The sequence below is a fragment of the Branchiostoma floridae genome, chromosome 17 (assembly GCF_000003815.2).
Source record: "Branchiostoma floridae strain S238N-H82 chromosome 17, Bfl_VNyyK, whole genome shotgun sequence".
Classification (NCBI taxonomy): domain Eukaryota; kingdom Metazoa; phylum Chordata; class Leptocardii; order Amphioxiformes; family Branchiostomatidae; genus Branchiostoma; species Branchiostoma floridae.
The window spans coordinates 8,140,746-8,156,399 of NC_049995.1; the positions used below are offsets into that span (position 1 = coordinate 8,140,746).

Below are 15,654 nucleotides of genomic sequence, written 5' to 3' on the forward strand. Positions count from 1 at the left end.
CTCGTTTCTTGGACTGTACCTAAAGCTATTGAATGCCAGGGGGTCGACTTTTCAATTTTATTTATTTTTTACCACAACAAAAGTGTTAAATCTAGCTTTTTGGCGGCCGTACAACTTGGGTTTGAATACAAGATACATGTGTTATAAAGTGATTGTGTTGGATGGTTTCACAAAGTGTTTAAAAGATAGGCCCTTCGTCCCCTCCCCCCTGTAGTATAATGTCGAGGTCCTTGCTCTGAAGGTTACATCTGACGTCTCGATACCCGCCCCGACAAGGTATAGTTGCACCGCACCCAGTTAATCACTGCAGAAAGGTAGCAGAGGATTTGAGAAATACACGTATCGGAAGAACACACCATCATGAGGTAAGTACTGTTCCCTATCTTGGCTACAACTAGGGTTCTTTCAACTATCTATGGGGCCAGCTTTCTAAGAACTTCACAAAGACCTTATCATGCATAGAATATGGATCGTAAACGTAGGAAAAAAGCACTAAACATCTTTACAATAGCTTCTTCAAACAGTGTCAGACGGAAAGAGTCACTACTTCTTGAGTTTAAGATCTGAAGAGTTAAACAGGGTGTTGATGTCAATCTATCAATCGACCTACTTGTTCATGTGTACCTTAAACCAAGGTCCTTGCTTAAACTCGTTCCTAACCGGTAAAAAGGAGAAAGAGAAAGACGCGACCTTCAAACTATCATTGTGAGGGCCAGCCGGCCACGTAGGCGTAGCATAAGGAAATGGCCGAGAATTACCGAATTCTAGATCTATACCAAGATATCTACCGAGATTCAGAACGAGTTGCGACGAACTATTCGTATTATCAATCCTTCAAGAACAAAGGGTAATACTGTGCCGCAATCAGTTATAATTTGGATGGAAGATTAGTTGGGACTTAGAGCTCCAGTAGGGATAACTTTTATCATGGCCTGGCGGACAAAAGTTACCCTATTGTTACCAAAATCCCCTGGTAAATTCTTCACCCTAGTTGACCAAATCTTAACAACTTTAAAGTCAGTGTAGATTGTATGTTGTTGGAGAATACGGAGTCTCAATTTTTGGGTCAATGGGAAAAATTATACTAATCTGTATGGTAATTTTGCCCTAGTTTAGCTGTATGAGGAAACGATATGGGTTAGAGTCGCCCGGTCACTAACAATTCGGACAAATTTTTACGTTATGATCGTATTTGAAGAAATGCTATTTCTTGTATGTTTATCAGAAGTTTGACGGCGATATGTATTGGATTTTTCTGTCAAAAGGTTTTTTGGGACCTCTGGGTACCTCCAGGCTGTTTGAACAAACTGTCTAAACTGGTCTCTAACCAAGGCAAAAATAAAATGTTGGTTTAGAGTTCTCGAAAGATCAAAAATTTGATCTCAACTCTAGGTTTGACCGAGAGAAGGGCGCAAGGAATCTACTATGTCTATGAGTATGTTCCCCACAATCTCCAAACAGATCTTGCGGTGTCATAAGATAGCCAGTATCCTAAGCTGGGGAATTAGAGTTTAGCCGGCAGAGGAGTTTCATTGCACCCCGGTGAAGTTTTGAGGGACAAAATCTCAAAATTTTGAGGGACAAACTTCAAATGAGTTTTGTGCCACACTCTTGATGATACAATAGAAAAGGTAAAAAAGTTTCAATTTTCATTATCAAGAAGGGCGAAAAACGGTTCGAGATTTTGTCCACGTGTCGAAAAGCAAAATTCTAGGCGACACTGAAAATGTTGTCCGCTTTCACCTCGCATATCTGGGGGAAATTGTACTCTATCTTGCCAATCAAAAAACACATCTTCAACATGAATTTAGTCCGTCAATAGGTCTTTTAGGGACTATCTTTAAAGTATGGCGGTTTGATATTGTGTCTATCATGAAGTCACAGGCGGAAATTCCAGGGCCGACGATCTTTAACAAAAGAACCGATCGTCAGAGTAGATAAGAAGATAAAGGCACGGCCAAAACTTTTCTATGAACACCACTGTGCGCGGATTGTGCTTTATTCTGCCTTTTTTGGGGGCAAGTTTTAGAACTTGGTTGTCGAACTGCTTGGTCACATTGATACACCCGGACGATAGAAATGTACAAATCAGACAAACAAAAAAACACCATAAAAAACAAACGGGTGATTTCTAAAAGATATCTACTAGCGTCTCTGCCGACTGAAATGTAGTTGCCTCCTTCACAGACTTAAAAAAAGCGTTGGAGATTGTGTTTTGGGGAGATCCTGATTTTCAATGTGGGGCAGAGTTTCTAATACTGGGAAAGGAACTTTGGTCGGTCCAAGCAGGACCTGGCCATTGCTAGGAGGAGTACAGATTTGTTAGGCTAAGGTTTTTGCAAAGTAGCCATGTTCACAGCCAAGTGGTGAAGAAAACAAAGGCCTTCCATTGAATAATTGAATGAAGAACTTTAATGTACAAAATGTCTACTGGATTCAGTAAAGTTCTCAAGAAAAGAATAGTTTACAGACACATCTGTGCAGGGTTGTAGCCAGCCTGAAATCATTTTCAGTCCCATTGATTTTGAATGGAATCCTATCGAGCACCGAAGGCATGGCGTGACGTTGCGCGTCATTTCTAGGGGTCTGGGTCCCAGAAAATGTTTAAATCAAGACCCTCTGAAATACTATTTCCTGCATTTTGAGGTGCAAATTTTGCTTGTAGACTAAGCTGTTCAATGGCATCTGTTTTGATGAGGAAGAACACATGGGTTTCAGTTTTTTTATATCTTTACATATCAATTTTTGGGGCCTCCCAGAGGCCTCCAGGGGACAGAATGGGGAGGATTTTTTTCCAGTCCCCAGCTGCAAAATTCCTTCAAAGGACTGAAGGACAGGTGCTGGCTACAACCATGCATCTGTGCATTGGCTGTGCACATATTACCGTTTTTAGTCCAGTACATGTAGATGAACCAAGGAGGTTAAAATAGTAAACTCAACTTATTCAAGCTTTTCTGTGACGGTGGAAATTTAAGAAAAAAATCTGCACTTCTTTAACAGGACATATTTTTCTAGAATATCCACAGATTTTTGGCCAATTTCCGTCATGTTCTATCGAATCTATTCTGACCGATTTCTACAACTTTTCAAGTCGGTTAGAATGTCGCGAAACTCAAATGTCAGAAATTTCATGTCTAGTTAGACTGTTACATCATTCCCTTTCTTCTTGACGCGCTTCATTTCGCACTGTGTAATTTCATAGGTCGCTGGTGTAGATCATTGCAATTGTCGGCATGTTATGGGTGGGGTTAATTGTCACTTCACACGAAGACTGTCAACGCAAAAGGCCAGGGACAGTCATCGCCCTTGTGAAGCCGGCTTTACGATTCATGGGAAAGCCGGCCGAATTTGTAGATCGGTCGGAGCTCGCCGAATTCCAACATCGCCCGAGCTTCGGCTGTAATTTTCGCTGAAAAACTGCCCCTTCACAAATTGGTTGGGGCTTGGACGACATCTATCCGACACTAATGATTATATATCCCCGATGGGGTAGCGTGTCTTTGACATTGGCTGAGATGATCATGAAAATCGACGAACCGGTAAAAAGCTAATATTTGGATAAGCTTTAACTTCTGACTTTTGGGAAATATGTAGGGCATGAGTGAGTTGGACGGGCACCCTAAAAACTATCATTTTGCGATGGACCAATTTGCAATCCAAAATCTCATAAAAACTTCAAAAATCGTCGCCGAGTCCTGGCTGAAGTTAACGCAGCGCCCCGCATCGTCCGAAGCCCACGTAGTCGCCCAAACTCCGACCATTCTCCGGCTGAAAATGCCCATTCGGAGCTCGTCGACAAGACGGCCAAGCTAAATTCTTGATTTGTGACTCCACTGAAGAGTAAAGCTTGACTTTGTACGTCTGAAGGAAACAACTTTTTTTTTAATATGTCTCTGTGGTGCTCAGTGCAGTGGACGAGGGTCGACGGGCGAAAACTGCGCCTGCGTTTTTTAAAGATCCCCTGCTTCCCTGTAGTCGTATCAGTCTACTGGTATAAACTGTTTGTCTTGTACGTTTCGTATGTCTTTATTTTCATTGGATGTGTCAAGTTGGCAGGAGTGGGTTGGTGGGAGCTCGGCGGACAAGTAACCTGTCGTTGGTAGCTTGACACATATCTTTTTCATTCCTTTCTCTCTTGTATATTCTTTGAAATGTTGACAAAACAAATGAAGAAAAAATCTCAGGTCTCTTTTGTCTAGTTTTCCTTCTTTTGTGATTTTGTTATACCCACTAGGTTAAGTGCAGGTAGTACAAAATAATAGTTGACAAATGTAAACATACATTCAATGTTCAAAGATGGGGTATGTGTTCAATTTGTGCTTTGTATCTAATATTCACCGTAGCAGGCGCCTCTAATACTGTGCAATGGTTAAGTACGAACATGTAGCTCTTAGACAAGGAGGAAGGCGGGCATAATACAGAAGAAAAATTTTGGCGCGGTATTATTTTTGAGTTCGTGGTGAAAAAAACAACAACGGCGAAAATAAAACGAACGGGAATATTTTGTGCATTTACAGTAAATGCAGCAAGGACAAACCGCATTTTACTGATCCGGCGACGGATCCTTTGATCTTCTTCGAGATTATGAGATTAAGTTCTTAAGAAACAGAGATCGTGTAGCCATGTAACTATCTACCGGTCTTGTATGATTGTGTTTTGCCGGTCTGTTAAACATTGACCTTTTTCTGACAACCGATCTTTCTGAAAGTCCACCCCCACCCCATAGACCCCGTAAAAACTCCAACAGTGTGCACCAGTTGAGCTGGGCGGGCAAGCAAAGCGTCTATCACCGCGAAGCTTCCTGTGAGTTCACGGTGAGAGTTGTTACCGGGCTGAGTTCACCAGCCCCACATAATTCGCGGTTCGGCTGCCATGCAGTTGTCTCGTCGGGTTGGGCGGGTCTTAATTACCAGTTCACACGAAAGTCGTCAACGCCAAAGGCCATGCACTCAATCGGCCACTTTGTGTCTCTGATCACTTGAAGATAACAACAACACTGGAGGCTTAGAAAAAAAGACTGCAATGATTTGTCTGATAGTGGTCTAACTAACTGTACGTAGAATTTGATCAGTTCTAACATATTCTGTACCTTGAAATTGATAAGGAAACCCCTACTAAAGAAATAAGAACGCGAAAAAAGTTAGCTACGTAACTTGATTAATAACAAATATTTGATAATTTGGCCTAATTATCGAGGGGATGTGCCTTTTGGGTGGTTTCTGTGCCCTTTGTGTCCTTTTCCATTGTTTTGAAATTGTTTTAAATTTTCTAAATGATATTAGATCGTTTGCATTTGGTAGCGAGGTGAAAAGCGTTCTGCTTCCTGAAATTAGCGTAATTTGTGGGCGGTTTTATAGGCTTTGACGTGTTAAGTGTCGTCGGAACCCCCTTGAAGCCCCTCCTTAATACGCAAGTGAGGAAGCAAGGTCACTTGTTGCCGGGCTAGGTTGATCTGGTGCACAAAATTACAGCTTGACCTTTTTATGTCACCTTTCAGACAACACACCCTCCCACTCCACCTCTATTGTTATGTGTTCTCCTGTCTTAAATTGGTAGAGATATACGGGCGCTGGCGTAGGAAGACAAAAAATGATAGGGGGCACTTGTGTCTCAAAACAAACAAAAAATATTTTTGATCAAGAGCACGTTTACTAAATACCAAACATACCGAACAATACAAGCTCTGTTGTCTGTCACGAAAAAGGTCATAAAATTCTTGTCGACGGTCGTGTTTTTTTGTAGTCAAAATCAAAGCCCAGTAGTTAAAATTCTACGACCAAAACGACTGAACTACTGATGTGACCATACCCTGGCTTCTTTTTAGAATCCGGAGGGTTGTTTTAGAAGCAAACTGGTTTCTTGTAGAATCTAGGGGGTTCTTTTTAGAATCTAGAGGGTTCTGTTAAAATCTAGATCATTTTACAATCAAGGGGTACTTTTGGAATCTAGAGGGTTCTTTAAGAATCTAGAGGGTTCTTTTGAATTTTTTAAAAACAAAGTTGCTTGTTTTAGAATCTAGACGGTTCTTTCTTGAATCTAGAGGGTTCTTTTAAGAATCTTCAGGGTCCTTTTGGAACCTAGAGAGTTCTTTTAGAAACAAACCAGTAACTTTTAGAATGTAGAGGGTTTTTCTCTAGAATCTAGAGGGTTCTGTTAAAATCTGTGTGGTTCTTTTTAGAATCTTGAGGGTATTTTTAGTATGTAGGGCGTTCTTTTTAAACTTAAGAAAAATGGTTGATTTTAGAATCGAATTGACTCGTTCCTGTGGAAGGTTCTTGTAGAATGTATCGAGCGTTATCTTAGAATCTAGAGTGTTTGTTTATAGTTAAGAGGTTTATTTTAGAATTTCGAGGGCTTTTTAGAATATCTACAGTTTTCTTTAGCATCAAAAAGCTTTTGCTTATTAGATATGTAGCTACAACACCACCCCTAAGGGCCAAAATGCAAAGTACGTAGTATTTGAGTAGCATTAAGTCCACATGTACAGTGATCTGTTCTTGCGGATGTCACATTGTCTTTGGTATTCTCGTTGTGCATTTACCGTATGATGATTAGGGCACGTTTACACCTGATGAGTTTTGTTTCGCATATTCTGTCTCATTCAAAGTTTGCGGTCATTTTTTTTTGTAGGGTAGGTCAAAACTGAAAAGTAATTTCTTTGCCGCAAACTTTAGTAATTACCAAAGCTAAAGAATGATATTACGCAACTCGATTTGAATATACGTACACGTGTGGACGGGCCCCAACGCAATGACGCATGTACCCTGAAGGTACACATTCCTCGGTAAACGTTCTCTGTCCAGAGACGCTACCTTAGCATGGCTGCAACCTATCCTTCATAAAAAAAGTCCATCATTTATGAAATAAGTTATAAAAACTTTGCATAACTGTCATATTTGTGTTGACGTGACCTCCTTTGAGTCCTATATTCACTAATGCGTAACAATTGTTTTGCTCGTTTTGTTCATGTCACTTGATGGGCAAACTTTTATTTTCACTGGCTGGGGGGGGGGCGGCGCTAGTACGCCTTTATCCGTTGGGTAACCTATATCCGTTGCTTTTAAAAACAGGGTATTTGGGGACACGTAGACAGATGTTGGTTTAGATTTAACAATATTTTCAGGATATTGCAGTTTAATACTTCCACCCGTCAAGTTGATATCATAAATACTTTTTAAAAACAACGGATATAGGTTACCCCGCGGATAAAGGTGAACTAGTGTTACCAGGACAGTAGTAACAAACCGTTTTAGAGAAAATTCGCGCCACAAAAAAATAAAGAAGATGTTGGCGATAACAACCTTGTCAACAGTAGGGCCAGCCGTCGAACTGGTTCATTACGATATGACCTTTCGATCATAATTATTTTGGGGAGGGGGGCATTGTTCGTGTAACGCCATTTACAAAAGCTGAAAATGATGCGCTTATTTTTTTTGTAAATAATGGAAATTCTATGGAAAGTGTGTACTGAAATCGACAAAAGTTATGAGAGAGGGTAGCGTGACTTCTCGGAACCAATCAGCGCCTTTCTGAGAATACACGTCACACAAGGTGCAGCCTACGTCATCCAAATGGGGGGGGGGGGGGGTCAGTTATTCCTCTATTAGTTCTAACTTTATTTTCATATCTTCTAACGCCCTCCGGGAAGTTATTGTGTAAACTAACCTATTTGTGACGTCTCAGAGTATCCCATGATCACTTTTCTCCATGCCTTCATCAATTACTAAGATTTGTGTCTTTTTTCTTCTAAAATCATGCTATTTATCTTATGGATCATATTCAATTGGTAGAGTCTTTGGTCATACAAATCAAAATTTCGTCGCAGTGTTTTCCATTCAATGGAAAGTGGGCTTGGAACTAGATAACGATACGTACCCCGCTCAAATGCCATGAGGAATATGGGTGGAGCTTTTTGCTTAAATCGACAGAGGGTGCTCTTGCACCGTCCAATTTGAGTCGGTCTGCATTTCGCGGAAGAAGACGGAGTGTACGTACCTTTAACGTCAGCACCCAAACAAGGGATAGGCGGGGCAAGGCAGTACACACATTTTCGAATGTTTCGAATGTAATGAAAACCACCGCGAACATTTCTGTATTAACGTATTATAATTTATGATGACAATGAATTGACGTTGCTTTCTTGCTACGTTTTTTTCAGGACTTACGTTGGTTTTGCTCTTGCTCTTGCTGTCCTGTTCATCGCAAGTCCAGTGGAAGGAGGAAAGAAACGTACGTTGGCGCTATTTCTATTTATCGCACTGTTTCATGTATTCTCTCTTTGCTTACGTGGATAATATATGTGACGTTATATGTTGACGAAAATGTGTACCAAGAACTAAACTTTGGAGTCTAGGGGGTTGTCTTTAGAATACAGAGATATCGTTTAAGAATGCAGAGGGTTCCTTGTAGAATGTGGTGGGTTCTTTCTAGAATCTAATTATTTGTCAGAATCTAGAGATGTATTTCAGAGGTTAACGTTGTTTTTATTATCTAAAATGGACTCCGTTTCTTAGAATCAAGAGGGTTCTGTTATTTGGGAAGGGGTTCTTTTTAGTTCGGTTTTTTAGGATGCAGTGTATTATCTTTAGAATCTTGTTCTTTTCTTATAATCGAGAGAATAAGGTCTTTTCAGACAGTAAATGGCTCTTTTTATGATCTGAAAGATTCTTTTTAGGATGTAAAATGCTATTTTTAGATCAACATAGTTCTTTTCTGGATTTATAAATGGCTTTTTTTAAAAATCTAATGGGTTCTTTTTAGAATCTAAAGGGTTTCTTTTGGGTTCTAATAGGAATATACTAGCCTGGGTACCATCCGGATAGTAGTTCGCTCCTATGTTCGCTTCACAGAGAAGCGACTGTATATAGTGTATAATGAATGTCAGAGCTAGAAGCGACTGTATATAGTATATAATGAACGTCGGAGCGAACTACTTTCCGGATGGTACCCAGGCTCGGAATATACAGGGTCCTATTAGGAATATAATTGAATGATTGTACACTTTCGCCCAACCGATCGAGCTAAGTACAGGTCACAACAAGTCAAAACATATATACATATAAAAGTATCACAAATCTAGTCTAACACAAAAGTTCGGCTTCTTCTCGCTTCTTGGTAATAGTGAAAATGTAGGACTGTATGGGTTTAGCTATGGTTGGTTTGTCAAAACGCATGAAGAATATAAACTTGTCAGTGCTACTCATGTGTCTAAAATGAGGGAATCTACTTTCTATGTAACTAAATAAAGTATTTCTATCATTGACATACATATCACAATCAACAGTGAAGTGCACTTCATCTTCTACTATGTATAGAGGGTTCCTCATACATGCCAATGTTGATAATGATATTTTCCCCCATACAGCACAATGCAGTGCTATGGTTTATCCTAATGTTGACTGCACCAGCTGCACGTACAATAATGCTCCTGTAGCAACGGCTTCAACGTACAAGAAGAAGACCATCTGCACCTGTGAATGCGATTTTGGCTGCGTGAGAAGCAGCGGCAAAGCAGTGAGGGAGTGTAAAATCAGGCCTAGGCGTTGGAGCCCCTCCCCCAGACTTGAGTGCAGTTGTAAGTAAAACTAGTTAATTCTCCTTCATCCGCGGGGTAACCTATATCCGTTGTTGGATTAACTCCGGTCTTTGGGCGCTACCATTTTGTGTATGATGGGAAGGGATGTTGCGAAATCTGATATGTTAAAGATGACGTGGGATGTTATGAGCATGTTGCTGCGGTCTTGTGAACTTTTGTTATACACCGAAAACCTCATGTGCATTGTATACTACACTGAACGACCTGTCACACCTAACCTTTACATGTCTCGTTGTAAGCGTCGAGGATGGCTCTACCGTATGTGGTGGTGCAACACTGTTATTAAATACCATTTTATTACTCTGTTCATTAGGCAGGTCTTGTGCCGGTCCACCGACACCACCCTTCGACTACACATCTAGTGACTGCACCGGGGGACCATTTGGTTTCGGCACTATCTGTACGTTCGAATGTCCGGCCACCCACACTGTTACAGTCCCAGACGAAAACAGGCAGCACTACTGTGAGGACGGTAGATGGGTGCCTCATGGGAACGTACTAGATGGATGCGGTGAGTACTGTACCTTATTTATAGCTAAATGATGATCATAAAATGCACCTAGGTAGCCAGTGAAACGCTCCACCTTACTACTCCAGGTCCAGTATATGACCGGCCTCCTAGAAGAGAGGTCAGTTATTATTTTACAACCCCAGACAGCAGAGTTTGTTACACAGACTACTACAATGCTTTTGAAAGAAAATACTCCATAGAGGTCGAAATGACTTTTTTTTTATTATTCTAAATAACACTTGTTCTCCATTTCATAGCTCTAAATGGAGGATGGTCTGACTGGGTGGATGGCGGATGTAGCGTGACCTGCGGCAGCGGCACCCAGACCCAGACCCGTACCTGCGACAACCCGACACCCGAAGCAGGAGGCGCTGAGTGCACCCGGGAGGACAGCACAATGACGACATCGGCAGACAGGGTTGAGACCAAATCGGGCGTCGCATGCGATTTGGCTCCCTGTCCTCCGGTGGATGGAGGATGGTCCGACTGGGTGGATGGCGCATGTAGCGTGACCTGCGGCGGCGGCATGTACACCCGTACCCGTGACTGCAACAACCCCGCACCCGCAAACGGAGGCGCTGAGTGCACGCTGGAGGACGGCACAATGACGGCAGAGGGTGACAGGACTGAGACCGTGGAATCCGGATGCAACGAGGACGCCTGCCCGACCGGAGAAGTGCCTACGGTGTTGCCGACAGGAAGTGAGAAAGAATTTTGTCTTCGAATTCAGTCAGGCCCCTTTTCACTGGACATCATATATTAGGCCCATTTTCTATCCTTGAGCGATAATTTGCATGGCATATATATATATTGTATCAGAAATCTGAAATCATTAACGATCCAACGCTAGTTTACCTTTAACCTCGGGGTAACTTTTATCCGTTGCATTTAAAAACACGGTGTTTAGGGATACACACGGTAGTTTTAAATACGCACAGTAGTTTTAAATAGCAATATTCTCAAAATATAACAGTTTGAAACCAAGAACCATGTTTTTAAATACAACGGATATTGGTTACCCCATGGTTTAAGGTGAGCTAGGGTTACATGCAATGAGATATCTTTCCAACATTGTCACGCTTAAAGGTGAAGGAGATTTTGGTGAAATGCAACTCTCGTTACTATCATTTGTTCGTTTTTTTTTCTTCCAGGCGCTTGAGCGGTATGACTGCTTGACTGACCAAACGAGCACCAAGAGGACGAGTGTCATATTCAACCAGAAGAAACAGTAGAACCCTTTCCCTCAAGCTAAGAGTTAACAAAAGTATCTGTCGCTACTACGGACGAACAGATCATCCTTTTGCATAGTTTGTTTCGCATCTTCAAAATATGATTAGGGGGGCTATTCAAATAGTTTATAAAATAAGATGCAACTCATAGCTACACTAAAGCGATGTAATCGTATTCTATCATATAATCTTTTCTTTCATATGACGTTCTTTGAGTATTATGACGTAGAAATGTCATAAGGGTTATAAATGTTAATGCACTTTTTTAGATATCTCTGTTAATTGTGCAATGAATGGCAAGAACTCGAAATAACGCTTGTTGATAACAGTGATAGAATAGAAGTTTATAGTAAACTATACGCTCAGCCTCCTTAGTGCAATCTCTCACTCCTTTGTCCGTCCCTTATATGGTCATTTTGACCTCGCCGTTTTCGGTCACGTTTGCTTTACCTCCAGCGTTTTTTTTCCTGTTAGCATATCAATTCTTATCATAACCACTACCAAATACCATTTGTTTATGGTCAATAGACCAACTCCAGAGCCCCACTGTCCTTCGTCAAAACGTAACATGCAAATTACGAACTTAGAAAATGCAAATATTTCATTGGTCATACCGCAGATTGGCATTCCCATGAATCTGTTAGACTGCTTTCGGTGATGAGGATATCAGTATTCATAATAATTTACATAATATAAGTATAAAAATATATGTAGATCCTTACATATAAAGATATATAACGTTATAGAAATATATAGCAATGATCACAGTGAATTTGTTACTTGCGAATTGGTTCTCTAGTACAGTTTTTACGTCCAAATTATCAGGCCGAATGGAAAGAAAAGAATGATTATTCAAATTCATATTCAAGATGTCATTTTGAAAGGAAACAAAAACAGTCAAGAAAACAAACCGAAGACACAAAAAGTCAGATTTATGAACTGTTTGATCTTGCATTAGGCTGGTTCGCACCAAATCATCCAATGGGCACGACTCATGTAGGTCATTTGCATAGTTGTGGCCTAATTTGCATGTTCAGGACACGTCACCCTAAGCGACATCTTTGCTCAAACCTAGGAGGCCATTATAACTTTATAACTCCCTTCAGAGAAAACAAATTATCCCTAAAGCACTATGAAATGTTCAACCATTTGGCAAAAAAATGATTAAGAAAACATCCACCCATTGTCTTTGGACTCATATCTAAATTCAAGAACGACAAAATTTATGTTGAACCAACTATTATTTCGAAACTATATTATACCGTTAGAGATGCTATTACCGAATTATAGTAATATTTTTTTGCAATATATACAACATATATTAGAAATACAATACAAATAGTATATGATATACAGGTGCGCTTGGCATGCTTCGAAATCATAGCAATGAAATTATTATCATCGGTACCAAAGAATAAAACTGCAATAACAGAGTCATATTATATCTAACGCTAGTTCACCTTTATCTGCGAGGTGACCTATATCCCTTGTATTTAAAGACAGGGTTTTTAGGGATATCAAGTCGATGGACGGTGGTTTAAAACTGAAATATTGTGAAAATATTGTAATTTGAAACCACCCATAAACTTCATATTCCTAAATACCCTGTTTTTAAATACAACGGACATAAGTTACCCCGCGGATAAAGGTGAAGTAGGTTGTCACTGAAAATTTAGAGTTATATGTGTAGAATTGAAAGTAAAATGTATGCTTTGAGGCCGAATTTTGATTGTAGAGACTGCTTTCTGTAGATGAAAACACTGCATATTATTTGGGCCTTTCTTGGTACACCTTTTTTCCTAGAGAACTCTCCACCCTACATTCAATAAATATGTAACGCTGTAGGCTATATAGCCAATGTGGAAATATTTATTAAGACATACTAGTATATAGCATTGCATAGATAAACATATTCACCTAGCTACCAGGTACTAGTAATATATTTTTACAAGGCCCAGGCATAGTAAACATATTTACCTGCCTTGGCCTTGTATAAATATGAGAGAACGTATAATAGAAATATTTACGGAATTTGCACTTTTATAGATCACATATTGGTGTAAGAATCGTGCAAACACTTCGATTTTGCAACAGAAAAAAATGATTCAAACCTGACATGCTGATATTATGATGCACCTAAATGTGATACAAGATATCTCTTCTTGAAATAGACGCATGCGCTCTGTCATGTTTCTACTATGTAGATTAAACTTTACTTTCCTGATCTGTTGTGTCGGCTTGTTTGACTCATTGACTCTATATATATAGTTTACATAATCATACTTTCTATAGCGACAGGCAATAAGTCTCACTTAATGACAGACACGTCGATTCAAAAACATAAAAAGAATTCGAAACGACACACATGTGGAAATATCAGAGACAGCAGACGTCACCCAATGACAGTGTGAGTTGAGGACTGTCAGAAAAGCCGACCGGTCTAAAACACCAACATCTGCTTAATTGGAGATTCGGTCTGGTTCAAGTACTATACAACAACGCCCTCTGTCAGAATGTGGTGGTATTGTACTACCAACAAGGGACCATTCATTGAAGCAGTATCTTATCTCCCAAGTATATCTTTGTGGGCAAATTTGTTGTGGTTTGTGACTGCAAATGCATCCCTCTCCAAGATCCGATCGCTTTTACAGATAAATGGCCGAAAGAACAAAATAACCCCCCAAAATACTTCTGATCGAATATTATACAGTAATAATCTTTATTGCGCATCCATGCCCGAAGGCTAAATGCACAAAAGGACCACATGCGGTCTTATGATGCAGAGTAAAAACTAGGCTGAATGGAAAGAGAACTAAGACACTATGTGTTACTACAGGTAATATCGTATACTATCACTATATCATATACTATCGCTATAAAATATAACGTTAACCTCCTTGTCACAAATAAACTCCAAAGTACTATCGACTAGTGAAGGCAGTTTTGTGACGACTCTACTTCATCCAATATAATGAAGAAAATCTATTGTACAGAAGCCAGAGTCTTCTTGTATATTTGTTTGTTTGTTTGTCTGTTTGAGTCTTTATTCATCCATGCTCGCAATGTTTGGCTCCATCCGGGTTGCATGCTCTAAAATTGAACACGTCATGCGTCAGCAGTCGTCACCAGATCATGCGATCTGCGTATGATGCAACCACTGTCCAGTGACAAACCACCACTGTCCAAATGTCTCCGGGACACGATATTGCGTCACCAGCACCCTGTCAACCGACAAACCTTACTGCGTCACAGGCGATTGATCGAGTAGCCGACCTGTGCCCACTGCAGGCCTTTCGCACGCCTTACGTTATCCACCAATCAGAGCGCGGCACGTTCTTTCCCGCTTTGTTATGGTACCAAACCATTCATGTTGGATAGGGGTCCACATAATTTAAAGTCCCCATTTTTGGAGCTGATAGAATATAAAAACATCATAAATACATTATAAACGATTTTTTTTTTGCTTTTGAAAACTTGTTGATATGAAGAAAATAATACTCATGAATAATAAAACAAAGATTTCACCCGTTTTATACCTTGGTATAGCCCGCCATTTTCGCGCGCGATGTTGCAACCGCAGCCCAGTCAATGGCCTAATATGGGAGAAGCCCGCCAAATAAAACGACAGAAGATTCCAAGAAGGAAAAGGGTGTAGATAATGACTATTTTGTAACACTTAGCTTTAAAATAGCACTATTCACTACAATCAACATCTATTGAGTATCAAATATAAAATATTCATTAAAAACCAAGTTTAAAATTTTATTATTGATATAAAAAATATTATTTCTAAAAAAAAAGTCACGAAAAGACACCCCCATAGACAGTTTCAGTACGACTACCCCAGACGCTTTCAATCTTTGTCATTGCGTCATCACTGTGATGATGCAAGAGCCGAGCATTTGGCGCGCCTTTTTACTCACTCCACAGCCTTCCGCTGGCAGAAAATAGGCCCAAAAGGAAGTACTTCAACATATGACTCAGTATTATATAAACGTTACTAATTCTCTAAGACAAATACGGCCAAACAACACGTGGAAGCTTTAACGTTGCCTTCCCTTTTTGCCAGTATAAACAAATGCTTTTATGATGGCTCAGCCGTTCCTTTAGATTTTGCGGAAGCAAAATACAATCAAAATTTTATTTATTTCAGAAAAATAACGTTAGTTATTCGTTCTTTTTAATTGGTTTATTGTTTTATTAACGTTAGTTATTCGTTCTTTTTAATTGGTTTATTGTTTTATTAACTCCTTTATTTGCCGCATGTACAGTTATGCGTATTTTGCTTCTTTGCATACTTTTTACCTAGGTTAGAAAAC

General features: G+C 40.0%; 1 protein-coding gene across 1 annotated transcript; it reads left to right on the top strand.

The window, feature by feature from the left end:
- The first annotated feature begins 72 nt into the window (after positions 1-72).
- On the top strand, positions 73-13,559 carry LOC118404641 (hemicentin-1-like). The gene is made up of 6 exons (XM_035803878.1): positions 73-365; positions 8,159-8,229; positions 9,365-9,574; positions 9,909-10,106; positions 10,364-10,807; positions 11,258-13,559. The coding sequence occupies exons 1-6, from the start codon at positions 361-363 to the stop codon at positions 11,263-11,265; spliced, it is 936 nt and encodes a 311-aa protein (XP_035659771.1). The 5' UTR covers positions 73-360; the 3' UTR covers positions 11,266-13,559.
- The last annotated feature ends 2,095 nt before the right edge of the window (positions 13,560-15,654 follow it).